The sequence below is a fragment of the Thalassophryne amazonica genome, chromosome 1, assembly GCF_902500255.1.
Source record: "Thalassophryne amazonica chromosome 1, fThaAma1.1, whole genome shotgun sequence".
NCBI lineage: Eukaryota > Metazoa > Chordata > Actinopteri > Batrachoidiformes > Batrachoididae > Thalassophryne > Thalassophryne amazonica.
The window spans coordinates 5,238,266-5,266,113 of NC_047103.1; the positions used below are offsets into that span (position 1 = coordinate 5,238,266).

At 41.0% G+C, this 27,848-nt stretch overlaps 1 protein-coding gene across 1 annotated transcript; it reads right to left on the reverse strand.

Moving 5' to 3' along the window:
• Window positions 1-7,104: 7,104 nt before the first annotated feature.
• On the reverse strand, window positions 7,105-8,908 carry LOC117519021 (zinc finger protein OZF-like). The gene is made up of 2 exons (XM_034180323.1): window positions 8,830-8,908; window positions 7,105-8,703 (listed from the first exon to the last, which is right to left on the reverse strand). Exons 1-2 carry the CDS (start codon window positions 8,857-8,859, stop codon window positions 7,105-7,107), a joined length of 1,629 nt encoding a protein of 542 aa, XP_034036214.1. The 5' UTR covers window positions 8,860-8,908.
• Between the last annotated feature and the right edge of the window lie 18,940 nt (window positions 8,909-27,848).

The window sequence follows — 27,848 nt, forward strand, 5'->3', positions numbered from 1 at the left end:
ATTTGGAATACCAGAAACAGTCTATTCAGATAATGGAGCGCATTTTGTTAATACAATAGTGCAATACGTAGGAGAAGCGCTACAGGTCAATCTCAAAAATCATTGTGCTTATCAACCACACAGTGCCGGATTAGTGGAAAGGACAAAGGGCACATAAAAGGGCGCAATAAAAATAAGATTAAGGAAATGTATAGAAGAGACAAAACAAACCTGGATTGAATGTTGGACCTAGTAAAATTGTATATGAGAATAACACCAACACCATCAGGGTTAACACCATTTGAGATACTTTATGGACGACCATATCGTCTACCAATTTTGACATGGATACTAAAACAGCAGATGAGGAACAAACATTAGCAAATTTTATGAAAAAGACATTAACACAGAAAGAGATAACTTAAACACATTTACTGCCGAATAATTTTGATCTTCCACAGGACGGCCTTCCAGTAGTCTAGCCAGGAGACTGGGTGTTCATCAGAGTGATTAAGAGGAAGAACTGGTCCAGTCCTCGTTGGGAAGGTCTATACCAAGTGCTGTTAACAACACCAACTGCAGTAAAGATAGCGGAGAGATCAACGTGGATACATCACTGTAAGATACAGCGTGTGTTGGCGGCCTCCACAGTGGAAGGGGAAGTCTGGCTACAAAGGGAGTCTATTTAATTAGCAATAGATTGTCTCAACGCCAGTGAAGCAGGGAGATCCTTGCACTATTAGGTGAGGTGGTTAACAACACTGTATCCTAGCAATCATGACTGAACTACAGCAGACCCCGGAGCGGCGTGCTCAGTGCCGCCGCTGCCGGACTGTTGGTAGGGCAGCCGGTTGCGTTGTGATCTTAGTGTGTTTCGTGCTCCTCGGATTCCTGGCCTGGTGGAATGGAATTACGTTACTAATTGTTATGTTTGTTCACAGATACCTATATCCTCAACACACCCAGCTCTGGCAGCTAAACCGTACCCTGCTAGGGTGACAGAATGTCTTATCATACGGATGCATAATCAAACTGTATTTCGGGGGCAGCAGTTCTCAGCAAATCTGATAAGATGTAACACCACTTGCCTCAGTGCAACCACTTATATGATAGGGATTTCAACAGAGGACGTACAAGCGTGCCCAAGTGCTGCTCCATTGACTAGACTGAAGGGAAATGCAAAAATATCATCACGTTAAATTGTCATCACAACGGCCATTCCCAATTTGCTTTTACGGGACAGGGAATAAAAATGTAGGTAAAATTAAGAAACGTCTGTGTACCCAAACGTATGTTTTATCAAATAATTTAAGCCTAACCAAAACATAATATGTGGATGGTACTTATCTTCATCACATTGGACGGGGATGTAATTATACAGGCTCCTGTCCATGGGGAACGGATGAATTATGTGCTTATGTTAGTAAGTTTTTGCTACCACCTGTAAATGGTACTCCGGTGTATGATGACATCTATTGGCTTTATGGTTCCAGACTGTACATGAGTCTCCCACCAAATTGGGGTGGTGTGTGTGCACCTACCCAGGTGACTGACCATACATATGTGGTAAGACCTCCACAGAGAAGAATGGCAGCACCAGACGGAGGAGATTGATATACCCAGATGTGTTACCACATAATCACATGTGGGGCTCGGATGTACTAAAGGACCAAAAAATTGTGGTCTGTAGGAGATAAAATAGCACATTCATTGTTCCCCTGGATAGGAGTGGGAAAAATTCATTAATGATTGAAACTCTGAATTATCGATTGGGTCTGTTCATGAATGTAACTAAAAAAAATAGTAGCAGCTCAAAACACTGAAATAGATGCTTTACGTACCATGGTGATGCAAAATCGCATGGTTTTAGACTTGCTTACTGGTTCACAGGGAGGAGTTTGTGTTCTGCTGAACACAACATGCTGTACTTTCATCCCAGACTCCATTCATTCAGTGGATATGCAGGACGCATTGGAAGAGCTGAATAAACTTCGTGATGCAATGCATAAAGACACCCTAGCCGTGAACCGGTGGAATCCCTGGTCCTGGTTGACTTCAGGACCATGTTGGCAGTTACTATTGAAAATGGTGACACCAGTTATTATAGTCCTAATTCTGATTGGACTTTGCATGTGTTGTGTGATCCCTTATATCAAAACAATGGTTGGCAAAATGGTGTCAAATACATTTGTACAGTGTAATCTGGCCTTCCAACAAACTATGCCAAAATATCAAGCATTGAAACAGTCAGACCTTAGTGGAGAAAACTGTAATGACTGTACTGAGAATTATGATGATATTGAAAAGCTCACAACTCCAGTTCAAGCTTGAACTGTTGACGTGATGAGTTAACACACTCTTAGCCTATGAAGCTTTAGCTGAAAAAGTAATAAGACAAGTGGTGTAGTCGAATAATACAGAAAAAACAGTTCATTTATACCAGTCGGTAGGAGTGATGTATGGTGGTGGTGTGGTGATAACAGAATCTTTGACAGACTGCCACGAAATGTGTCAGGTTATTGTGCATTAATATCATTATTGTTACCCATGACCCCTGAAGACGTTACGACATATGCAGCCTCTCTTATTCCTGAGGATTGGCAGAAAGGCATAGCCAGACATAGAGTAAAAAGAGATTGGAAAGGAGTAGGAAATCCAACATATATTGACGCAATAGGAGTCCCCAGAGGAGTGCCTGACGAGTATAAACTGGTTGATCAAATAGCAGCTGGATTCGAATCTTCCATCTGTTGGTGGTGTTCAATTAATAAAAACGTGGACAGAATAGATTAAGTTAATAAACTAACTAACTAAGCTGGGTGATGCCTACTGTATGTTTAACAGGTGATAAACAGGTGGGAAATGTTAAGGATTTTATATATATATATATATATATGTTATCACTGTTAAACATTTGTACCTTCGTCTTCTGTCTTATGAAAACGGTGTTGTGCTGTTTGCACTTCACCCTGAGAATGTATGTGTTATTCAACCTTGTTTTAGCTTTGTCTTCTTTCTCATGAGAACGGTGTTGTGCTGTTTTGCACCTGTCTTAACCAAGCCTGAGAATTCAATTTTGTTTTAGCACTCTGGGGTCAATCTGAGCTGGGAATGAAGGGCTGGATGTACTTATTATTATAATATAACTTTGTTTTCGCAGCCTCTTAACGACTGGGAGTAAGAGAACGTTTTGACTGTTGTGATGTGGTGCTTAGTGTGAAGGAGTGTGAAGGACAGGACACTTCAGGCAGATGCAGAACAGCTGATAACTGCAACAGACGAACGAGATGTGCTGACCTGTGTAAAAGAAAGTGTCCTTCCTTACAGCTGCACTTATTGACGTATGCGTTTATGTTACGGGAAGAAACTTGTCTTGCGTCATCACCCCCACCCTTAGGACAAGTTTTTTGTTTATGTGATGAGGGCGTCTCTTAATAAAAAGAGCGGAAAAGCAGGCCAGACTTTAGTGTAGCCTTGGTGTACAGCCTGGCCGCACTCCGCGCGTAATATTTGACTTTCTGTCTCACTGGTGTTTCTTGACTCTGTTTGTCTTGTTAAAGGTTTAAAAATGTTTGGAGGAGAAAATACCCAACAATTTCCTCTCCAATTTACGGGTTATCTGCTTTAAGCTACGAGTTTGTGAGTTATAGCACGGAGTCAGGCACTTCTGATTTAAAGCTCTCTTTTTTAGAGGAGCTACAGCATCCAAAGTTGTCTTCAATGAGGATGTAAAACTATTGACGAGATACTCTATCTCACTTACAGAGTTTAGGTAGCTACTCTGCACTGTGTTGGTATATGGCATTAGAGAACATAAAGACGGAATCATATCCTTAAACCTAGTTACAGCGCTTTCTGAAAGACTTCTAGTGTAATGAAACTTATTCCCCACTGCTGGGTAGTCCATCAGAGTAAATGTAAATGTTATTAAGAAATGATCAGACAGAATGGAGTTTTCAGGGAATACTGTTAAGTCTTCTATTTCCATACCATAAGTCAGAACAAGATCTAAGATATGATTAAAGTGGTGGGTGGACTCATTTACTTTTTGAGCAAAGCCAATAGAGTCTAATAATAGATTAAATGCAGTGTTGAGGCTGTCATTCTCAGCATCTGTGTGGATGTTAAAATCGCCCACTATAATTATCTTATCTGAGCTAAGCACTAAGTCAGACAAAAGGTCTGAAAATTCACAGAGAAACTCACAGTAACGACCAGGTGGACGATAGATAATAACAAATAAAACTGGTTTTTGGGACTTCCAATTTGGATGGACAAGACTAAGAGTCAAGCTTTCAAATGAATTAAAGCTCTGTCTGGGTTTTTGATTAATTAATAAGCTGGAATGGAAGATTGCTGCTAATCCTCCTCCTCGGCCCGTGCTACGAGCATTCTGACAGTTAGTGTGACTCGGGGGTGTTGACTCATTTAAACTAACATATTCATCCTGCTGTAACCAGGTTTCTGTAAGGCAGAATAAATCAATATGTTGATCAATTATTATATCATTTACCAACAGGGACTTAGAAGAGAGAGACCTAATGTTTAATAGACCACATTTAACTGTTTTAGTCTGTGGTGCAGTTGAAGGTGCTATATTATTTTTTCTTTTTGAATTTTTATGCTTAAATAGATTTTTGCTGGTTATTGGTAGTCTGGGAGCAGGCACCATCTCTACGGGGATGGGGTAATGAGGGGATGGCAGGGGGAGAGAAGCTGCAGAGAGGTGTGTAAGACTACAACTCTGCTTGTAGTCTTACACAAAAAGTTAATTTCTCAAATGAATAAACAGTTGAGACCTTGATATCAGAAGTTCACAGCTTCTGTACATTTCCTACTTGAAACCCATAATACGGTTAAAAAAAAAACTATTTGCAAATGTCAGAAATTCCGACGAGGGGCTGGACGACTCCTCCCACAAGGAGTGCTCACAGGTGAATGACGTCACCGACAGGCGTGGAAAAACTCACGCATGCGCACGAGGGTTCAAGCATGTCTGACGTAAAAACATATGAATGAAATCCATATAGTTTTTGAAAAAAATAAAAAGGACCTATACTTTATGGACAGCCCTCGTATACACACTTCTTGCTGCTACTGTCTGGGAGTTACCAAATTAATTTCATTACATCCTGATACAATGACAATAAAGTCACTTATCTTGTCTTATGAAGCCAGTAATTTAAAAATTAGAATAAGAGGTGCATTCAAAAAGTAGACAATCTTATTTCAAATTCAATTTCAAAGAATTCAAAAGAATTTTATTGTCATATGCACAAAAGAACATGTTCCCTGCACAATGAAATGTGTTTACTGCATTTAACCCATCCTAATTGCCAGTAGGAGCAGAAGTCGCCATTAGGTGCCCGGGGACCAGCTCCAGATGTACATCCCTGCCTTGGTCAACAGCAGGGCTGAGCAAACCAAGACCGACCCATAACAAACGACACACAACACACAACACACATAGGCCGGCCTGGTACATAAACACATATTAAAAAAAAGCACACACGAGGGAAAAAGGAGAGAATAAAACCCTCATAGCCGCTGCGTTACACAGCAGCAATGAGGAAAAAATCAGCATCAGCACAGAAAAACAATAATCACACAGACAAACAAAGACGCAGGATGACAACCGAGATTTGAAGGTCCAGTTTATCAGAACACTCCGGCGGCAGCCTATTTGGCACCATCAACAGCCTTGTCCGACAATCTTGGAGGGGGAGGGGCTCAGCCCTGAGCAGTCCAATGTCCACAGTCAAAATCAGAGCTGGAGAAGCTGAAGGGAGGGGGATGACCAGGGGAGCGAGGCTTAAGTGTTGATCTTCTTGAGGAGGTTTTTTTTATCACAGCGGCCTTGGAGTGCAGCTGTGTTTTGGGGAGGCCAAATGAATATCCAGATTAGCAGACGCCTGAAAGATTCCACAGTTCTGAGAACAGAGTGGCTCTCAATACATCTGAATGTAGAATGTGGTCTTTACAGACGGTCAAAGTGGGTTTCCAGAGCTGCAATCCTGCCCGAGATGTTTTCCAGTGTGCGGTTAACACCCGCCGACTGCGCAGCCACTGCCTTCCCAATCGAATCAATCATGTAGGGCAGTCTGGACGGCCCAATCAAAGCTGCCTCCACTTTCTTGATTTTCCGGTAAACCAGGCCATGCCCGCTCCACACAGCAGAAAGTCGGTCACCACCAAGCCAAATATATACACATCTTCGACGTCCTCCACAGAAAGCATGTAAAGGCACATGACTGCCATCTCCTCCACGAGTCCATCACGTAACCCATCACATGCATCCCGGCAGGACAGGTCAGGTCCTCCGCCCCCGAATGTCTTGTAGAAAAAATAGTGTCAATTGCGTTCAAAGACCACTTTAACAGATCCATTTTTGTCATTTTCCAGAAGAACAAAGCTGCAGCCTCACAGACAACATGCCACAGAAGCAGGAAAGATAAGGAGGGAGGGAGAAGAGAAAAGTGCGTCCGTCTCGGCCGAGTGCAAGCTGGCAAAAAAACGGTATCTTAAAAAAACGGTATTTTATCCCACAGAAACGAATGAAGCATGTGAGTGGTTGTTTCGTGGGGAGGTGCAGGGATGACAGCAGTGTTGAGGTGATGACTGTGAAGACGAGGTGGAGGGGATAAGCACAGGGTTGGTACCTTCTGTTATGATGGAGGATTTGGCTATGCAGAGAGTGGCTGAGGAATTCATGCTGAAGCTGCTAAAGGTGGAGCAGAAGCAACTGCATTTGGAATTCACAGATTTCCTGATTCATGCTTTCCTGCCCAAACACAACATCCCTGTGATTCATCAGGCTCCCTCTGATTTTGACTGTTCCTCAAGATCTAAATGGCACTAAAAGGGACTCGATTCGACTCAAGAGAAGACATCATGCAGAATGTGATGGCCCACTTGGACACCATTCCAAAAGAGGGCTTCCAGAAATGCTTCCAACAATGGCAGAACCGCTGGGAGAGGTGTATGCAGTCCCAAAGAGACTACTCAGGAGATTAAGATTTCAGAGCCCCAGGTCAGAAATTGTATTTTCTGCAGCCAATGGTTGGATGATTTTTGAATGCACTTAGTAAATATAATCTCAATTGAATAATCCAACACTTTCTTTAGTTAGGCATGCGTCTCTTCATCAGAATGTGCAGCGTCCAGTTCACTGAGTTGAACTGCAGGCTCTTCTTTCACAGAGTCCACACACGTTTGGGTGCATTCATCTTTGGAGAGACTGTGTAACGAATTGAAGCTTTTTGCGCACTGTCCGCCCTGGTTCGCCAAGGCGCCGGTGTGAATCAGTTTGTGGTTGTTGTATGAACTCTTCTTTCTAAAGCTCTTGTCACACTTGTCACAGCTGTATGGTTTCTCTCCTGTGTGAACCCGCGCATGTGCTTTACGCGCCGAAGGTGTAAAGAAACTTTTATTGCAAGCTGGGCATTGGTGGGGTTTCACCCCTGTGTGGATACGCAAATGAGCACGAAATGAAGGCAAAGAAATAAAGCACTTCTCACACTGATCACAGTGTGAGATCTTGTCTTTTGAGTGGGAAACCTGGTGAGTCTTGAGTGTTACTAAATCACGGACACTCTTCCCGCATTGGTCACATTTGTAAGGTTTGTTGGGACTGTGGATCAGTTGGTGTCTGTTTAGATGAGACATTCGGTTGAAAGCTTTCCCGCACTGCTCGCAGACACACATTTTAACTCCACTGTGGATCAACAGGTGTCTTTTTAAGTGACACAAACTGCTGAAAGCACTCTCACACTGGTCACATGGGTATGGTTTCTCTCCACTGTGGGTTTGTCGGTGTGCTTTTAGGTTTGAGAACTGTCTGAAAGCTCTCGGACACAGGTCACATTTGTGTGGTTTCTCTCCGCTGTGGAGAACTTTGTGCCTTTTCAAGTCAGACACCAACCTAAATGCTTTCTCACACTGGTCACACGTGTACGGTTTTTCCCCACTGTGGATGAGCTGATGCCTTTTTAGGCCAGACAGCAATCTAAACTTTCTCTGACATCGGTCACATGTGTATGGTTTACTTCTGCTGTGGATGAGTTGGTGAGAATTTAAGTGCGATAATCGGCTGAAACGTCTCTCACATTGGTCACATGTGTGTGGTTTCTCTCCACTGTGGATCAGCACATGTCTTTTTAGGTGAGATAAATACCCAAACGTTGTGCTACACTGGTCACAGGTGTATGGTTTTTCTCCACCGTGAACAATGTGGTGTCTTTTTAGATCACAAAAAAATCTGAAGGTTTTCTCACACTGGTCACACTGGTGCCGACCCTCTGTGGTGTGTGTACGCTGGTGTCTCCTGAGAGTTTTTAACAGGCTGTAGGATTTCTGACACTGGTCACACGTGTGCAGTTTCTTTGTGCCGTGGACAGATTGGTGTTGTTTTAGAGCAGATAACGTAGTGAAGTCTTCCCCACATTGGTCGCAGTGGTGCACATCCTCTGTGGTGTGTGTACGCTGGTGTCTCCTGAAGCCTTTGTGACACAGGTCACATAAGTGTGCTTTCTCTTCGTCGCCAGTGCACTGGCACTGATCCTCTGCTGCCTGCATGTTTTGGTGTGTCTTCAGAGTTTTTAACCAGCTGAAAGTTCTTCCACACTGGTGGCAGCTGCACGATTTTTCTCTCTTTGCAGTGAGTGACAACATTCCATCAGTCTGCTGACAGGACTGAGGTTTGGGATCTTTTGTGTCACTTTCACTCTACAGTCACAGACAAAGACGGAAAAAAAATACTGGAGTGTAAAAGCAGTAAAGGCTGTAGCCTTGTTACTCTTTGCTTTAATAATGCAACAAACAGAACATTAAGATGATCAAATGTGTGTTTACCGTGTCAATATGAGGTTCAAATCTCTTCATCACTCAGGACTCGGAGGCTCCCGTCACACTCACTGCAATTCAGAAGGAAGACTGTAAGGAAATGAGAAAATTCTATTTAACACTAGATTGTTGGATCCAAAGTATTGACTGGTTCTGTTGGTATCTCAAAGGGTTTGAGAGATTTAAAAAAAAAAAAGCATAGATAGCAAATGGTGTAGACCAAATTACACAGGAATTGTATGAATGGCCTTGGAGTGGTACTTTTACTAGGTTTGACATGTTGCAATTTTGCATCAAAAATAAAAAGCAGAAATGGGCGTGGCCTACATCATGAGATTCAGTTTCAATAAATAAACATGTGGATATCAGTAAGAGATGTTTGGGAGTTCTATTTGACTGTTACACAGTGATGTGAGTGCCCCTGACATTTTTTTTCATGACATTGGTGGGGGGGCGGTCTGGGGGACCTCTCTCAAAAAAATGCTAAAGTGCTATTTAGTGCAATTAATTAACTATATGAAAGCTATTTCTCTGTCCCATTTTCTTGCTCATTTCAGCCATAAAAAAGCATATTTTCCCATACTGGCAAGATGGCAGAACGATAATACACATGGATCAGAAATATTATTGTCATTAGGATTAGTGGTTAGCACTGCTGCCTCACAGCAAGAAGGTCATGGGATCGATTCCCACCTGTGGCCTTTCTGTGTGGAGTTTGCATGTTCTCCCCATGTTTGTGTGGGTTTCCTCCGGGTAACTTCACCTGGGGCAAGTTCACAGTGGGGTAACTTCACAATGGGGTGACTTCACCTGGGGCGAGTTCACAGTGGGGTAACTTCACAATGGGGTAAGTTCACCTGGGGCGAGTTCACAGTGGGGTAACTTCACAATAGGGTAAGTTCACGTGGGGCAAGTTCACAGTGGGGTAACTTCACAATAGGGTAACTTCACGTGGGGCAAGTTCACAGTGGGGTAACTTCACAATGGGGTGACTTCACCTGGGGTGAGTTCACAGTGGGGTAAGTTCACAATGGGGTGACTTCACCTGGGGCGAGTTCACAGTGGGGTAGGTTCACCTGGGGTGAGTTCACAGTGGGGTAACTTCACAATGGGGTGACTTCACCTGGGGTGAGTTCACAGTGGGGTAACTTCACAATGGGATGACTTCACCTGGGGTGAGTTCACAGTGGGGTAAGTTCACCTGGGGTGAGTTCACAGTGGGGTAACTTCACCTGGGGCAAGTTCACAGTGGGGTAACTTCACCTGGGGCAAGTTCACAGTGGGGTAACTTCACAATGGGGTAACTTCACCTGGGGCAAGTTCACAGTGGGGTAACTTCACAATGGGGTGACTTCACCTGGGGTGAGTTCACAGTGGGGTAAGTTCACCTGGGGTGAGTTCACAGTGGGGTAACTTAACCTGGGGCAAGTTCACAGTGGGGTAAGTTCACAATGGGGTGAGTTCACAGTGGGGTAACTTCACCTGGGGTGACTTCACAGTGGGGTAACTTAACCTGGGGCAAGTTCACAGTGGGGTAACTTCACAATGGGGTGAGTTCACAGTGGGGTGACTTAACCTGGGGTGAGTTCACAGTGGGGTAAGTTCACCTGGGGTGAGTTCACAGTGGGGTAACTTCACCTGGGGTGAGTTCACAGTGGGGTAACTTAACCTGGGGCAAGTTCACAGTGGGGTAACTTCACAATGGGGTGAGTTCACAGTGGGGTGACTTCACCTGGGGTGAGTTCACAGTGGGGTAAGTTCACCTGGGGTGAGTTCACAGTGGGGTAACTTCACCTGGGGTGACTTCACCTGGGGCGAGTTCACAGTGGGGTAAGTTCACCTGGGGTGAGTTCACAGTGGGGTAACTTCACCTGGGGTGAGTTCACAGTGGGGTAAGTTCACCTGGGGTGACTTCACCTGGGGTGAGTTCACAGTGGGGTAACTTCACCTGGGGTGACTTCACCTGGGGTGAGTTCACAGTGGGGTAACTTCACAATGGGGTGAGTTCACAGTGGGGTAACTTCACCTGGGGTGAGTTCACAGTGGGGTAACTTCACAATGGGGTGAGTTCACAGTGGGGTAACTTCACCTGGGGTGAGTTCACAGTGGGGTAACTTCACAATGGGGTGAGTTCACAGTGGGGTAACTTCACCTGGGGTGAGTTCACAGTGGGGTAACTTCACCTGGGGTGACTTCACCTGGGGTGAGTTCACAGTGGGGTAACTTCACCTGGGGTGACTTCACCTGGGGTGAGTTCACAGTGGGGTAACTTCACCTGGGGTGACTTCACCTGGGGTGAGTTCACAGTGGGGTAACTTCACCTGGGGTAACTTCACAATGGGGTGAGTTCACAGTGGGGTGACTTCACCTGGGGTGAGTTCACAGTGGGGTGACTTCACAGTGGGGTAACTTCACCTGGGCTGAGTTCACAGTGGGGTGACTTCACTATGAAGACACTGCTTATATGCAGCACTGTACTCTAACCTTTGACCTGTAGGACACTGGCCATCATGGTCATATTTACCACACGGTGCTTTACCTCCACACACAGCTGCCACGTCCAAATCTCTGACACATAAAACCCCTGTGATTTCTCCTCCCACAAGTTTCTTTCATTCCCACTCAAACACTTGAATTTCTTTCCTACCAGAACAGTCGGTTTGTCGGTTTGATCAAAGCGTCTCGTTGTTTGAATCACTAAACTCCGTCCTGAAGCAGTTTCACGTTCACGGTTTTGTGCTGTAAAGCTTCAGTTAACTTCAACAAGCTGCAGTTTTACCTTCAGCTCCTCTTTGTCTCGCTCTACTCTACTGTTACAATCAGAATCAGAATCAGAATCAGAATCACATCATCCACTGGCACCGTTTGGCTTTTTGGACTAAAACCTTTGTTTTTTCTGCATCTGTCTCCACCTCGCTCCCATCTTCTACGTCACTTCCTGCCACCGCGTGGCTCCACCCGCCTCCCCTCCAACACTCAAAACTAGCGCCCTTATGTTCTTTATTTATTTATTTGTATTTTATTTTATTTTATTTTATTTTATTTGTTTTTATATGTGCAGCTATTTCAAGATTTTCTGTAGCACCTGTTTGTTTAATCTCGGGACGCAGGTGTTGTGCCGGATTCAGCTCCCCTGCCGTGAAATGCACCCCCTTCGCGGGAACGCGCATTTGAACCTCGTCACCTTTAAACTCACATTTAACAGCACAGATACACAGTTTGCGCAGACAAAAATGTGCACAAATAAATATGATTCTATGTCAAGTGAACAGAATATGTTCATATTTACGAGCACTAATTGGCTGCTTTTGTTCAGTATGAACGAAGCGTCTCTATTTTCATGTTTATTTTATGACGTTTCTGTTATGTGGGCCGCTGAAGAGGAGGTACTGCTGGCCCACCACCACCAGAGGGCGCCCTGCTTGGAGTGCGGGCTCCAAGCACGAGAGGGCGCCGGACCCTGAAGAAGTGACAGCTGTCATTCATCCCCTGCACCAGCTGTCACTCGTTCATCATCATCATCACCATCTTAAAAGCCGGATCGTGACTCCACCTTCTCGCCGAGAAATCGACTACCGTGAGGTACTTTCTCTGCTGATTAACACGTTGTGTAGGATTCTGAACTTCTGTTGCAGCCGGTATCCTGTGGTGTTCACCCTTATCTGGAAGTGGCGTGGAGCGTGACGATGACAACCGCGCTACAGATAAGTGGTCACACTAGGAGCTGCACGAGTGTGTGATTCGGAGGTGGAGGTTCTCCTCCTGACTGTGCACAGACTGTAGACCACCGACTGTAAGGATTTACACTCATTCATCTTTTTCTGCTTTCTGCCAGCAGTACCAGGGTCGACAGCCGAAGACAGAGGTCACCTGGGGACTCGGGACTTGGCGGCTCCGGTGTTCTTCAGACCGTTGGTGGTGGAGGCCGTGTGGGACGCGGTCTCTCTCTCGTCGGGGTCTTCTATCTTCGAGCCTGCCCACACGTCACCTGGTGTTTATTGACTTTGCAATTTCTGTACATTTGGTTGTGTATTGTCACAACAGTAAATTGTTACCTTTTGGCTTACTCATTGTCCGTTCATTTGCGCCCCCTGTTGTGGGTCCGTGCTACGACACCTTCCCAACAGTTTCATCACACGATGGTGTTTGTTTTAGTGTTTATTTGTTTAAATGATTTTAATTTTATTCATTGACGTTATAAATGAATAAACAGCTTGAATCACTGTGGAACGTTTAAGGACTCTGTTGAAATTAGCGTCCAATCCTATATATATATATATATATATATATATACACACACACAACCCCTGGCAAAAATTATGGAATCACCGGCCTCGGAGGATGTTCATTCAGTTGTTTAATTTTGTAGAAAAAAAGCAGATCAGACATGACACAAAACTAAAGTCATTTCAAATGGCAACTTTCTGGCTTTAAGAAACACTATAAGAAATCAGGAAAATAATTGTGGCAGTCAGTAACAGTTACTTTTTTAGAGCAAGCAGAGGAAAAAAATATGGAATCACTCAATTCTGAGGAAAAAATTATGGAATAACCCTGTAAATTTTCATCCTCAAAACTACATTGACCCTATGTGTCTTTTTGCAAGGAATGTTTTCACAGTTTTTGCTCTATGGCAAGATGCATTATCATCTTGAAAAATGATTTCATCATCCCCAAACATCCTTTCAATTGTCCAAAATATCAACGTAAACTTGTGCATTTATTGATGATGTAATGACAGCCATCTCCCCAGTGCCTTTACCTGACATGCAGCCCCATATCATCAATGACTGTGGAAATTTACATGTTCTCTTCAGGCAGTCATCTTTATAAATCTCATTGGAACGGCACCAAACAAAGGTTCCAGCATCATCACCTTGCCCAATGCAGATTCGAGATTCATCACTGAATATGACTTTCATCCAGTCATCCACAGTCCTGTTTAGGTGTTAATGATGCCTTTCGTTTAGCTTTTCTGTATGTAAATCCCATTTCCTTTAGGTGGTTTCTTACAGTTCGGTCACAGACGTTGACTCCAGTTTCCTCCCATTCGTTCCTCATTTGTTTTGTTGTACATTTTTCAATTTTTGAGACATATTGCTTTAAGTTTTCTGTCTTGACGCTTTGATGTCTTCCTTGGTCTACCAGTATGTTTGCCTTTAACAACCTTCTCATGTTGTTTGTATTTGGTCCAGAGTTTAGACACAGCTGACTGTGAACAACCAACATCTTTTGCAGCATTGCATGATGATTTACTCTCTTTTAAGAGTTTGATAATCCTCTCCTTTGTTTCAATTGACATATCTCATGTTGGAGCCATGATTCATGTCAGTCCACTTGGTGCAACAGCTCTCCAAGGTGTGTTCACTCCTTTTTAGATGCAGACTAACAAGCAGATCTGATTTGATGCAGGTGTTAGTTTTGGGGATGAAAATTTACAGGGTGATTCCATAATGTTTTCCTCAGAATTGAGTGATTCCATATTTTTTTCCTCTGCTTGGTCTAAAAAAGTAACCGTTACTGACTGCCACAATCTTTTTTCTTGATTTCTTATAGTGTTTCTTAAAGCCAGAAAGTTGCCATTTGAAATGACTTTAGTTTTGTGTCATGTCTGTGATCTGCTTTTTTTCTACAAAATTAAACAACTGAATGAACATCCTCCGAGGCCGGTGATTCCATAATTTTTGCCAGGGGTTGTACAAACAACATGGGAAGGTTGTTAAAGGCAAACATACTGGTAGACCAAGGAAGACATCAAAGCGTCAAGACAGAAAACTTAAAGCAATATGTCTCAAAATATGAAAATGCACAACAAAACAAATGAGGAACGAATGGGAGGAAACTGGAGTCAATGTCTGTGACCGAAATTTACATATTCTCTTCAGGCAGTCATCTTTATAAATCTCATTGGAACGGCACCAAACAAAAGTTCCAGCATCATCACCTTGCCCAATGCAGATTTGAGATTCATCACTGAATATGACTTTCATCCAGTCATCCACAGTCCACGATTGCTTTTCCTTAGCCCATTGTAACCTTGTTTTTTCTGTTTAGGTGTTAATGATGGCTTTCGTTTAGCTTTTCTGTATGTAAATCCCATTTCCTTTAGGCGGTTTCTTACAGTTCGGTCACAGATGTTGACTCGTTTCCTCCCATTCCTTCCTCATTTGTTTTGTTGTGCATTTTCGATTTTTGAGACATATTGCTTTACGTTTTCTGTCTTGACGCTTTGATGTCTTCCTTGGTCTACCAGTATGTTTGCCTTTAACAACCTTCCCATGTTTGTATTTGGTCCAGAGTTTAGACACAGCTGACTGTGAACAACCAACATGTTTTGCAACATTGCGTGATGATTTACCCTCTTTTAAGAGTTTGATAATCCTCTCCTTTGTTTCAATTAACATCTCTCATGTTGGAGCCATGATTCATGTCAGTCCACTTGGTGCAACAGCTCTCCAAGGTGTGATCACTCCTTTTTAGATGCAGACTAACGAGCAGATCTGATTTGATGCAGGTGTTAGTTTTGGGGATGAAAATTTACAGGGTGATTCCATAATTTTTTCCTCAGAATTGAGTGATTCCATATTTTTTTCCTCTGCTTGGTCTAAAAAAGTAACCATTACTGACTGCCACAATCTTTTTTCTTGATTTCTTATAGTGTTTCTTAAAGCCAGAAAGTTGCCATTTGAAATGACTTTAGTTTTGTGTCATGTCTGTGATCTGCTTTTTTTCTACAAAATTAAACAACTGAATGAACATCCTCCGAGGCCGGTGATTCCATAATTTTTGCCAGGGGTTGTACAAACAACATGGGAAGGTTGTTAAAGGCAAACATACTGGTAGACCAAGGAAGACATCAAAGCGTCAAGACAGAAAACTTAAAGCAATATGTCTCAAAATATGAAAATGCACAACAAAACAAATGAACGAATGGGAGGAAACTGGAGTCAATGTCTGTGACCAAAATTTACATGTTCTCTTCAGGCAGTCATCTTTATAAATCTCATTGGAATGGCACCAAACAAAAGTTCCAGCATCATCACCTTGCCCAATGCAGATTTGAGATTCATCACTGAATATGACTTTCATCCAGTCATCCACAGTCCACGATTGCTTTTCCTTAGCCCATTGTAACCTTGTTTTTTCTGTTTAGGTGTTAATGATGGCTTTCGTTTAGCTTTTCTGTATGTAAATCCCATTTCCTTTAGGCGGTTTCTTACAGTTCGGTCACAGATGTTGACTCGTTTCTTCCCATTCCTTCCTCATTTGTTTTGTTGTGCATTTTCGATTTTTGAGACATATTGCTTTACGTTTTCTGTCTTGACGCTTTGATGTCTTCCTTGGTCTACCAGTATGTTTGCCTTTAACAACAGGAATTCATATTAAACCTCGATCCTACGCACGGGCGGTGTCAGAAGACAGCGGAGGGGAGGCCAGTGAGCAGGAGGCCAGCTCAGTGGAACAACAGGTGGCTGACTTCCTGCAATCTAAAGGTATTCAAATGGACTGTAATAACATTGAAGCGTGCCACCCCCTGCCCAGGAGAGAGGATGGAGACAAGCGAGCAGTTATAATGAGGTTTGTCAACAGAAAACATAAAATGGCATTGTTAAAACAGGGACGGAAACTCAAAGGAACAAACGTATTCATCAATGAACATCTGACCAAAAGAAACGCAGACATCGCCAGGAAAGCTCGTCTCTTAAAAAGCAGGGAAAAATTCAACAGACATGGACATCCAACTGCAAAACATTCATCAAACTGAACGGAACACCAGAACAAGCGAAGGTTATGGTAATTAGGAACATCAAGGAACTGGACAAATACGACCAATAAGGTATGAGGACACAAACACATCACAACACCATGACACAGACCAGAGGAACCTATTCATCTACTACATCATCTACATCTGGAGACAAGAAGGATATAACTCAAAGGATTGCTGATCATGGAAAAGTAGAACTGAGAACATTTAAATACACAGACCACAATGTAGCGGACTTGGAGCACGATATAGACCCGGACAATAATTTCTTCTCAAATATCAATGACAGTTGTTGCTATTATACAGATGAACAGTTTAATCGGATCATTAGAACAGATAACAAATTATCAATAATCCATTTCAACAGCAGAAGTCTATATGCAAACTTTAACAACATTAAAGAATATTTAAGTCAATTAAAAAAAAAATTTAACATAATTGCTATATCAGAAACATGGATCAATGAAGATAAAGGAATGGATTTTGAACTGGATGGATATGAATTTAACTATGTAAACAGAAAGAATAAGAGTGGAGGAGGAGTGGCTGTGTATGTGGATAAGAACATGGATTATAAAATAGTAGACAATATGACAACTGTGATTGATAACTTATTAGAATGTATATGTTATGTGCAGACACAGGTTGAGGAGCGGACCAACGTCTGACCGAACCCAGCGCTAAATAACCAGAAAGCGGTTCCACAAACAAAACGATTTTATTTCCCCTCCAGTGCAATAATTAGTGTACAACATAAATATTTGGTTTGTCTGGCGGAGTGAAGGACGGCGCGCTCTCCAGCGCCCAAAAGGATCAAAGCCTCGGCGTTTCTGTACTCAGATTCACCACCAAACACCCCCCAGGTGGACACGACAAACTGACTCTGTGAAGGACGGAAAAGGTGAGGTAAGTTAACAGAGCTACAACAAATATCTTTCAGAGGCACACACTATCAGCAACACATTCAGGTCTGAATTTAAGCTTTATGTAAATGAGCAGCTTCTCACAACAGGTGGAGGATCATCATTCTGTACGCCACGACAGTGAGAAGCAAACTGCACAATTCTCATCAATGTTCAAATATACTGTGTAACAAAATGCCAAATTACTATTAACGATCATTCAGACAATAATCACCTCTGATGTGTGCTGACAGCATGTGTCCCTCACCCGTCCTCCTTCACAGGCACGATGTGTCAAACCCTGGCGCGGTTCTCAGCGTCTCACAAACGAACGTCACAAGGTTGAGTTCCCGGCAATTCTGCTTGAACCACTCATGGCTTAAATGCAGAACGCCATCTCATTATCTGCTTCAGCTGAAAGTCTTTAAGTTTACACGTGAGCATCATCCACAGGTGCTGCGAGTCAGTAGGCCTGCACGTGAACATCCTCCACAGGTGCAGCTAATAATGCTTATGAGGGTGAAGGACTCTTCTGCCAGCACCGTCTCCACAGACAAAAAACAGTTTGCATACCACCTGGAGAGCAAAGAAAAGAAAACAGCACAAAAACATCCAGCCAAACCCCCCAACACACAACAGTATAACTATTGTGAAGAAAAAAGCAAAAATGTATTAGTCAGCTGTATATATAGAGCACCAGGATCTAGTATTGAAACATTCACTGACTGTATGGGAAAAATGTTCTCAAAAACTAATCAAAAAACTGTGTTCATTTGTGGTGACTTAAATATTGATCTGCTCAATCCAAATAAGCATAAAATAACAGATGAATTTATCAGTATAATGTACAGTATGAGTTTATATCCAAAAATCACCAGGCCAAGCAGAATTACATCCCATAGTGCCACCTTAATTGATAATATATTCAGCAATGATATTGAGAATAACACTGTGAGTGGATTATTAATCAATGACATTAGTGATCATCTACCAGTTTTCATCGTTTATAATAGAAACCATCGGCGGAATCAGCCAGAGGAGAAAATAAAATACAGGCGAGTGCGGACAGAGGAAAACATGAACACACTAAAGAAGGATTTACAGGAGCAAAACTGGGAAAAGGTATACAGTGAAAGTGATGTTGATAGTGCATATGAAACTTTTTTACAAATATTTACATCATTATATGATAAAAATTGTCCAATTAAACAAGACTACAGAAAACAAAAAATCCAAGCTCGACCATGGATGACGAAAGGGTTACGAAATGCATGTAATAAGAAAAATACACTGTATAGAGAATTCATAAAACTAAAGACTAAAGAGGCAGAAAATAGATATAAGAAATACAAAAATAGATTAACTAATATTATACGGGTATGTAGGAAGGAATATTATAGTAACATATTATATAATAACAAAAACAATATTAAAGGAATATGGGATATATTAAATAGCATTATCAAAAATGGTAATAAAAAACAGAGTTACCCTCAGTATTTCATTGATAATAATGTCAAGAAGGAAAATAAGGATGAGGTAGTCAACGGTTTTAATAATTTTTTTGTAAATATTGGACCAAGCTTGGCAAAAAAAATTCTCGATTCCCAACCTGATGATTGGGATAATAATCTCATAGAAAGAAATCCCTGTTCAATGTTCCTCACAGCAGTGGATGGAAAAGAAATTACAGACATTGTGAATAACTGTAAATATAAAACATCTACCGATTTAAATGAAATTGATATGGTGGTGGTAAAACAGGTCATTGAATGGATTGTAGAACCATTAACATACATCTGTAACTTATCATTTCAAACCGGTAAATTTCCCAATCAAATGAAAATAGCTAAGGTTGTGCCGCTGTATAAGACTGGGGATAGACACCACTTCACAAATTATAGACCTGTTTCTTTGCTTCCACAATTTTCCAAATTATTAGAAAAGTTATTCAATAATAGATTAGACAAATTCATAAATAAACATAAATTACTTACTGATAGTCAATATGGATTCAGAGCACATAGTTCAACATCACTTGCATTAATAGAATCAGTTGAGGAGATTACAAACGCCATAGACCACAAATTACATTCAGTTGGAATATTTATAGACCTTAAAAAGGCTTTTGATACAATCAATCATGACATATTAATCAATAAACTTGAACAGTATGGGATTAGGGGGTTGGTGTTGCACTGGGTGAGAAGCTACTTAAGTAACAGGAAACAGTTTGTGAAGTTGGGGGAATATACATCATCATGCTTGGACAATGCTTGTGGCGTCCCACAGGGGTCAGTATTGGGTCCAAAACTGTTTCTAATTTATATAAATGATATTGTCAATGTTTCCAAAATATTAAAATTAGTATTATTTGCAGATGACACAAGCATTTTTTTGTTCAGGGGGGGATTTGCAGGAGTTACCGAGGAGGATCAGTATAGAAATGGGAAAATTGAAAATATGGTTTGACAGAAACAAATTATCATTAAACTTAAGTAAAACAAAATACATGTTATTTGGCTATTGTAATACAGACATACAGGTTCAGTTACAAGTCGAGGGGGTAGATAGTGAAAGGGTACATGAAAATAAGTTTCTGGGGGTGATAATAGATGATAAGATAAACTGGAAGACTCATATAAAACATATACAAAGTAAACTGTCAAGAAGCATTTCAGTTCTAAACAAAGCGAAACATATTCTGGACCACAACTCACTCCGCATTCTTTACTGCTCACTGGTTTTACCATATTTACAGTACTGTGCAGAGGTATGGGGTAATACTTATAAAGGTACAACACAATCACTATCAGTAATGCAGAAAAGAGCTATAAGAATTATTCATAATACTGGCTATAGAGATCATACAAATCCACTATTTTTACAATCCAAATTCTTAAAATTCACAGACTTGGTTCATTTTCAAACAGTACAAATCGTGTATAAAGCAATAAACAATTTACTTCCAGCAAATATTAAAAATATGATTTTTAACAGATCAGGGGATTACAGTCTGAGGGGGAAATTTAATTTAAAGCATCAGTGGGCACGAACAACATTAAAAGGTTTCTGTATTTCTGTCTGTGGGGTGAGGATGTGGAACAGATTGGGAGTGGGGCTCAAGCAATGTCCAAGCATGAACCAGTTCAAACAGCGGTACAAAAATATGTTTTTTTCTAGGTATAGGGAGGAGGAAGGGTAATGAGGGTTAGGGTGTTTTTGTTTTTTGCTTCGGCTTGTAAATATATAGTATTTTGTATGTAAGTAGGTATGTGTAGGTGTATATTTATGTTTGTGTATATATGTGTATATATATATATATATATATATATATATATATATATATATATATATATATATATATATATATATATATATATATATATATATTTTTTTTTTTTTTTTTTTATTTTTTTTTTTTTTTTTTTCGGACATGTTGGGTACACAGTAGGAACTTTTTTTTGTTGTTGTCTTCACTGATCTATCTTGTATTTGTTGTTGTATCAAATGTTCGAAATAAACAGTTTTCATTCATTCATTATTATTATTATTATAAAAAATGTACACAAAACAATGGTTATCATTCCATGTAATTTAATTTCCAAATACAACACAAAAGTGAAAAGAACATGTATTTTTGGAAGTGTGTGAAATATATTTTCTGTCTAACTAGTTACTTATGGAAATAGATTTATTGGAAGGGAAGGGGAGAGCAGTGGCGGTTCTTCAATTAATTACTCCCTGGGCGAGACCCTTTTCGAGCCCAACACCCCCCCCCCCCCAAAAAAAACCACAACATTTTGCACAAACAGCCATTTTTTTTTATTATTTTAATATTATTATTACATTATATTATGCTTTATTAATCTGTCTTTCAGGGAGGAACAATTTGCTCTTTATTAATTTGCATATTTGTCTCAACATTTAGCAAAATATGTAACTTGATATTTGTAAATATTTGGCTAAATGTGTAAATACTTTGCATTTAGTAATCTGAAAAAGGTTTAGGTTTGACAGAAATGTGACACTGTGGTGTTTGTCCTTTTTTTCCCTAGTTTTTGGTCTTCATCTGTGGGTCAAAAGAAAATTAAATTAAACTAAATGTTACCAGCATTCCCATGTCAATGAAATCAAATGCGATTCTTTTCTCTATTAAATAAACCAGTTAATGATGAAGATAAGCCTCATTTTAAATGTCATTTTTTTTAGTATTAGTATTATCATTATTATTACTATTTTGTCAGTGTCTCTGGCCTCCTCTGTCAAATTGACCATGGATTTTAGCATCCTTAAAGTATATAAAACATAAAAAGTAGGTGTCATGGAGGTTATTTTTTAGGGGGGTGCATTTTACAGCAAGCCAGTCTGCCACGAAATTCACCCCCTCCTGTCTCCCCACTGGAAGGTGTCACGTTGATGAAATTTGCTGTATCTATCAGTATCTGTTCTATGCACTTACACATGTGGTGATAACAATTTCACTCCAGGCATCGCTGGACTGATAGTATTTCACACCGGGCATTTGCCCGCTGGCCTGATGGCCTACTGGTCTGCGGATTTTTTATTTATTTATTTTTTTTAACAAAGTAAAGCGAGCTGTGAGCTTTTCATCTTTTTTTTTTACAAAGTAAAGCAAGCTATGAGCTTTTCATCTTTTTTTTTACAAAGTGAGCTGTGAGCTTTTCATCCGCTTTTTTTTTTTTTTTTTACAAAGTAAAGCAAGCTGTGAGCTTTTCATCCGTGTTTTTTTTTTTTACAAAGTAAAGCAAGCTGTGAGTTTTCATCTTTTTTTTTTTTACAAAGTAAAGCGAGATGTGAGCTTTCATCTTTTTTTTTACGAAGTAAAGTGAGCTGTGAGCTTTTCATCCGTGTTTTTTTTTACAAAGTAAAGCAAGCTGTGAGCTTTTCATCTTTTTTTTTACAAAGTAAAGTGAGCTGTGAGCTTTTCATCCGTGTTTTTTTTTACAAAGTAAAGCAAGCTGTGAGCTTTTCATCTTCTTTTTTTTACAAAGTAAAGCAAGCTATGAGCTTTTCATCTTTTTTTTTACAAAGTGAGCTGTGAGCTTTTCATCCGCTTTTTTTTTTTTTTTTTTACAAAGTAAAGCAAGCTGTGAGCTTTTCATCTTTTTTTTTTACAAAGTAAAGCGAGATGTGAGCTTTTCATCCGTGGTTTTTTTTTTTTTTACAAAGTAAAGCAAGCTGTGAGTTTTCATCTTTTTTTTTTACAAAGTAAAGCGAGATGTGAGCTTTCATCTTTTTTTTACGAAGTAAAGTGAGCTGTGAGCTTTTCATCCGTGTTTTTTTTACAAAGTAAAGCAAGCTGTGAGCTTTTCATCTTTTTTTTTTACAAAGTAAAGTGAGCTGTGAGCTTTTCATCCGTGTTTTTTTTTTACAAAGTAAAGCAAGCTGTGAGCTTTTCATCTCTTTTTTTTTTTGAAAAGTGAGCTGTGAGCTTTTCATCTGCGGTTTTTTTTTTTTTTACAAAATAAAGCAAGCTGTGAGCTTTTCATCTTTTTTTTTTTACAAAGTAAAGTGAGCTGTGAGCTTTTCATCCGCGTTTTTTTTTTACAAAGTAAAGCAAGCTGTGAGCTTTTCATCTTTTTTTTACAAAGTAAAGCGAGATGTGAGCTTTTCATCCGTGTTTTTTTTTTTTTTACAAAGTAAAGCAAGCTGTGAGTTTTCATCTTTTTTTTGTACAAAGTAAAGCGAGATGTGAGCTTTCATCTTTTTTTTTTACAAAGTAAAGTGAGCTGTGAGCTTTTCATCTGCGTTTTTTTACAAAGTAAAGCGAGCTGTGAGCATTTCATCTTTTTTTTTACAAAGTAAAGTGAGCTGTGAGCTTTTCATCTTTTTTTACAAAGTAAAGCGAGATGTGAGCTTTTCATCCGTGGTTTTTTTTTTTTTTTTTTTACAAAGTAAAGCAAGCTGTGAGTTTTCATCTTTTTTTTTTACAAAGTAAAGCGAGATGTGAGCTTTCATCTTTTTTTACAAAGTAAAGTGAGCTGTGAGCTTTTCATCTTTCTTTTTTTTTACAAAGTAAAGTGAGCTGTGAGCTTTTCATCTTTTTTTAACAAAGTAAAGCGAGCTGTGAGCTTTTCATCTTTTTTTTACAAAGTAAAGCGAGCTGAGAGCGTTTCATCTTTTTTTTTACAAAGTAAAGTGAGCTGTGAGCTTTTCATCTTTCTTTTTTTTTACAAAGTAAAGTGAGCTGTGAGCTTTTCATCTTTTTTTTAACAAAGTAAAGCGAGCTGTGAGCTTTTCATCTTTTTTTACAAAGTTAAGTGAGCTGTGAGCTTTTCATCTTTTTTTTACAAAGTAAAGTGAGCTGTGAGCTTTTCATCTTTTTTTTTACAAAGTAAAGCGAGCTGAGAGCGTTTCATCTTTTTTTTTACAAAGTAAAGTGAGCTGTGAGCTTTTCATCTTTCTTTTTTTTTACAAAGTAAAGTGAGCTGTGAGCTTTTCATCTTTTTTTTAACAAAGTAAAGCGAGCTGTGAGCTTTTCATCTTTTTTTTACAAAGTTAAGTGAGCTGTGAGCTTTTCATCTTTTTTTTTTACAAAGTAAAGTGAGCTGTGAGCTTTTCATCTTTTTTTTACAAAGTAAAGCGAGCTGAGAGCGTTTCATCTTTTTTTTTACAAAGTAAAGTGAGCTGTGAGCTTTTCATCTTTTTTTACAAAGTAAAGCGAGCTGTGAGCTTTTCATCCGCGTTTTTTTTTTTTTGTAGCAGCTACGACTCCTCCTCACCTCTTAAAGCGCGGTGACAACAGCACACCTGCACTGAGCTTTACAAAGGCATTTTTATGCTTTTTTCCTCCTTTATTTAGAATTCTGAGCTGAGCCGCTCCGTATCTGCTCGTTAAAAACAGCTGATCCTCCGCGACGCGTCAACAACTAACACTATTTTCCACTCAAATGCACCTAAACTCTCTTTCTGAGGACCACATGATGTGAAAACGCAATAAAACTTTCTGACCTGTAAATCTGGTCATGTTTTCTGCATAAATAAATGTTATCCATTCTTTGTGCTCAAACGCCAAAGCAGGGGCGAATCCAAATGGAATGGGGGCGTGGGGCAGGGATGTGCCCCCCACAACACCCCTAGATTAAAGGTCCAGTTTTGAAGCCTTTTTTTACTACAACTACTAATACTACTTAAAATAATAATAATTTCGACAAGTAAAATGTTTAGAGAAAATTTAAATGTTAGAAAAATGTTAGAAAGAATTTAATAGTTACATTTATTAATAATGTAGGTTAGAAATTACAAGTTTTACTGTTACAGTGCTGTCAACAGTTAAATATGAGGTCAAGAAAGAGGTCTTTATTTTACTTTTTATAAAACAAGTATATATTTTCATTGAAGTCAAGTTTGGGTGACTATAAAGTGACGGCCATGACGGTAAGTGAAGGTTAACTTCAGCTATTAATTGATGAACAGCAACCTAACTTGTTCATAAATCAGACATCTGTGTGTGAGAGAGACATTCTGATCTTCTGGTCCGAAGTAAAGTGCTGTCTAACTGGGTCACTCAGATATGAATTAAGGTTGGATATTATTTTCGTTCGTGCTAACTCTGCCAGTTACGTAACCTAGCCTAGCAATGTAACCTGTGCAAATGGTGTGCATGGCTAGCTACCATGCTGTCACCGCCAGGTTGTTTCTTTATTCTTTATTTGTGTGATGGTCGTGCGTCGGTCATACAAAGTATGCTGTTTTGCACAGTCTGCGGTGCGGTGGCGTGGTATAACGGCGTCCCTGTCTAAAATGTATTTTCCCAAGTCCTGGCATAATTTCACATACCTAACATTTTACTTTAAATTGAGAGTCATTCTCTAAGTCAGTGTTTCTCAACCTTTTTTGAGTCGCGGCACCCTTTTTGTATTTACAAAATCCTGCGGCACACCACCAACTAAAATAATATTATAATGCTATTACCTCTGGTTTTGCGCAAAACCCAATTATCGCAATAGAAAATCGATACAGAAAACATCGCATTTCGAAAATCCTCAAGCATTTTGCGCTCTGATCTCAAGTAGGGCTGTCACGATTAGAAATTTCTGGAGACGATTAATTGTCAGACAAATAATTACGATTGACGAATATATTGTCTATTTTTTTTTCTTTTTCCCCTTCTTTATATTCTACTATTGTAGTATAATTACACAACTCTGGAAGAACGTTTGGCTTCTGTGAAACTGGGAATGGTGCAACATTTTTATTTTATCTTCATTTTACATACAGTCCCAACTTTTTCTGATTTGTGGTTGTTTCTGTTGCATTTCTGAAATTGTTTCTCCTCATCAGTCACGTTTTGTGCTTAAACACTACATTAAGCTCAAGACTGAACAAATAAATACCTTTGGAAAATAACAGCTGTTAAAGTTCAGAGTTCTCACCTGCTTTTTGTGATCTGTGCGTCTGAACATTTTTTTTTGTGTATCTCAGTTCATTCATATATTCTCATTTTTTAAATATGTTTTTAAAGATATTTAACCGTTTATTTCATCTCATGATCTCATAAATTCAGCATACGACGCGCACATGGTGTGAACAGGACGGTAACAGCAGAATCACACCTTTAGAGAAAGTTCAGAGAGAAGTAAAAGCTTCACGTTTCCGTTTTGTTAACATGTTCACTCCATTTAAAATCCTCTCTGCTCCGCGCTTGCTGCGCACTGAACGTGTCGCGCCTGCATTCAGGAATCTCCCTCACCCACCCCCTCCCCTCCCTCACCCACCCCCTCCCTCACTCACCCCCTCCCTCACCCACCCCCTCCCTCACTCACCACCTCCCCTCCCTCACCCACCCCCTCCCTCACTCACCCCCTCCCTCACTCACCCCCTCCCTCACCCACCCCCTCCCTCACTCCCCTCTAGTGCAATAATTAGTGTACAACATAAATATTTAGTTTGTCTGGTGGAGTGAAGGACGGCGCGCTCTCCAGCGCCCAAAAGGATCAAAGCCTCGGCGTTTCTGGACTCAGATTCACCGCCAAACACCCCCCAGGTGGACACGACAAACTGACTCTGTGAAGGATGGAGAAGGTGAGGTAAGTCAACAGAGCTACAGCAAATATCTTTCAGAGGCACACACTAGCTAATAATGCTGATGAGGGTGAAGGACTCTTCTGCCAGCACCTTCTCCACAGACAAAAAACAGTTTGCAAACCACCTGGAGAGCAAAGAAAAGAAAACAACACAAAAACATCCAGCCAAACCCCCCAACACACAACAGTACCCCCCCATCAACGGGAAGCCTCCCGGCGACCGAACAGACCAGGCCCGAGAACAACACCTCCCTCCGGGGTCCATGACAGAAAGCAAACGGCAGGACAGGGCACCGCGGCTGGAAGGCCGGCTGGCATCAACAAAAACCCCAAACAAGTCCCATATACAACCCAACATAGAAGAAAAACACAAAACCCACCCAAACCCTCCCCAGGGGGCCGTCCCATCCAACCCCGGGAAGAAAAGAAAAACTCCCAAATGCAATAACCCAACACAGCCCCAACAACACAATACAAACATAAATTCACAAAGAAAAATAACAAACAACCCCCCCCCCAGAACGATATGCAGAGCCCCCCCGAAGACCTTTACCGCCAGTTCCAGGAGAGAACAACCAAAACCGGAATCTTACAGAGGTCCCCAGGTTTACTCGGAGGAACAGCGCCCCCCAGAGGACCGTACCATCAACCCCAGGAGGTACCCTCCCCACAACCCAGGAACCCCAGACCCGGCCACACTTGGTTAATCGGCCCCACAATCAATTCCCCCCCAGAGGACCGTCCCATCGACCCTGGAGGCGGAACCTGGAAGGAAACATAACAACACAAAAATCCAACCCCCGGCGGACTTCATTAAAACACCCCGGGGGCAAAATAAAACAACTGTCAAACCCTGTTACCCCCCCCCCCCCCAGCACCCCGAAAGACCCCAGATCACTCCCAGAGACTATCGTTAGCCCAATTTTGGCGAACGGTACAAAACTACTAAGCTGGGGAAGGAAACAGGAAAAACTAACCCAGTCCCATCCCCGAAGCGCAGCGGAAAACCGGAAAGACGTCCGGTGCCCCAACCCGACCACACCACCAGCCTATCGGGAGGGGTGGAACTACCGAAATGGCGAATGGCAACAGATCGGCCCACCACTCCGACTGAGGTATGTTCCCGCTGCACCACACCCCGGTAACACCAATGACGAATGGTCAAAGGCCCACCGGGGCTGGAGAGGAACCGGGCCCTAACCAAACCCCAAAAAATGCCCCTGACAACTCCCCCCAGGTGCAGAGGTCTTCTGAGAAATGCTCAGCGTGACCAACCTGCACCACCCCACAACCCAAAAGACAAAACGG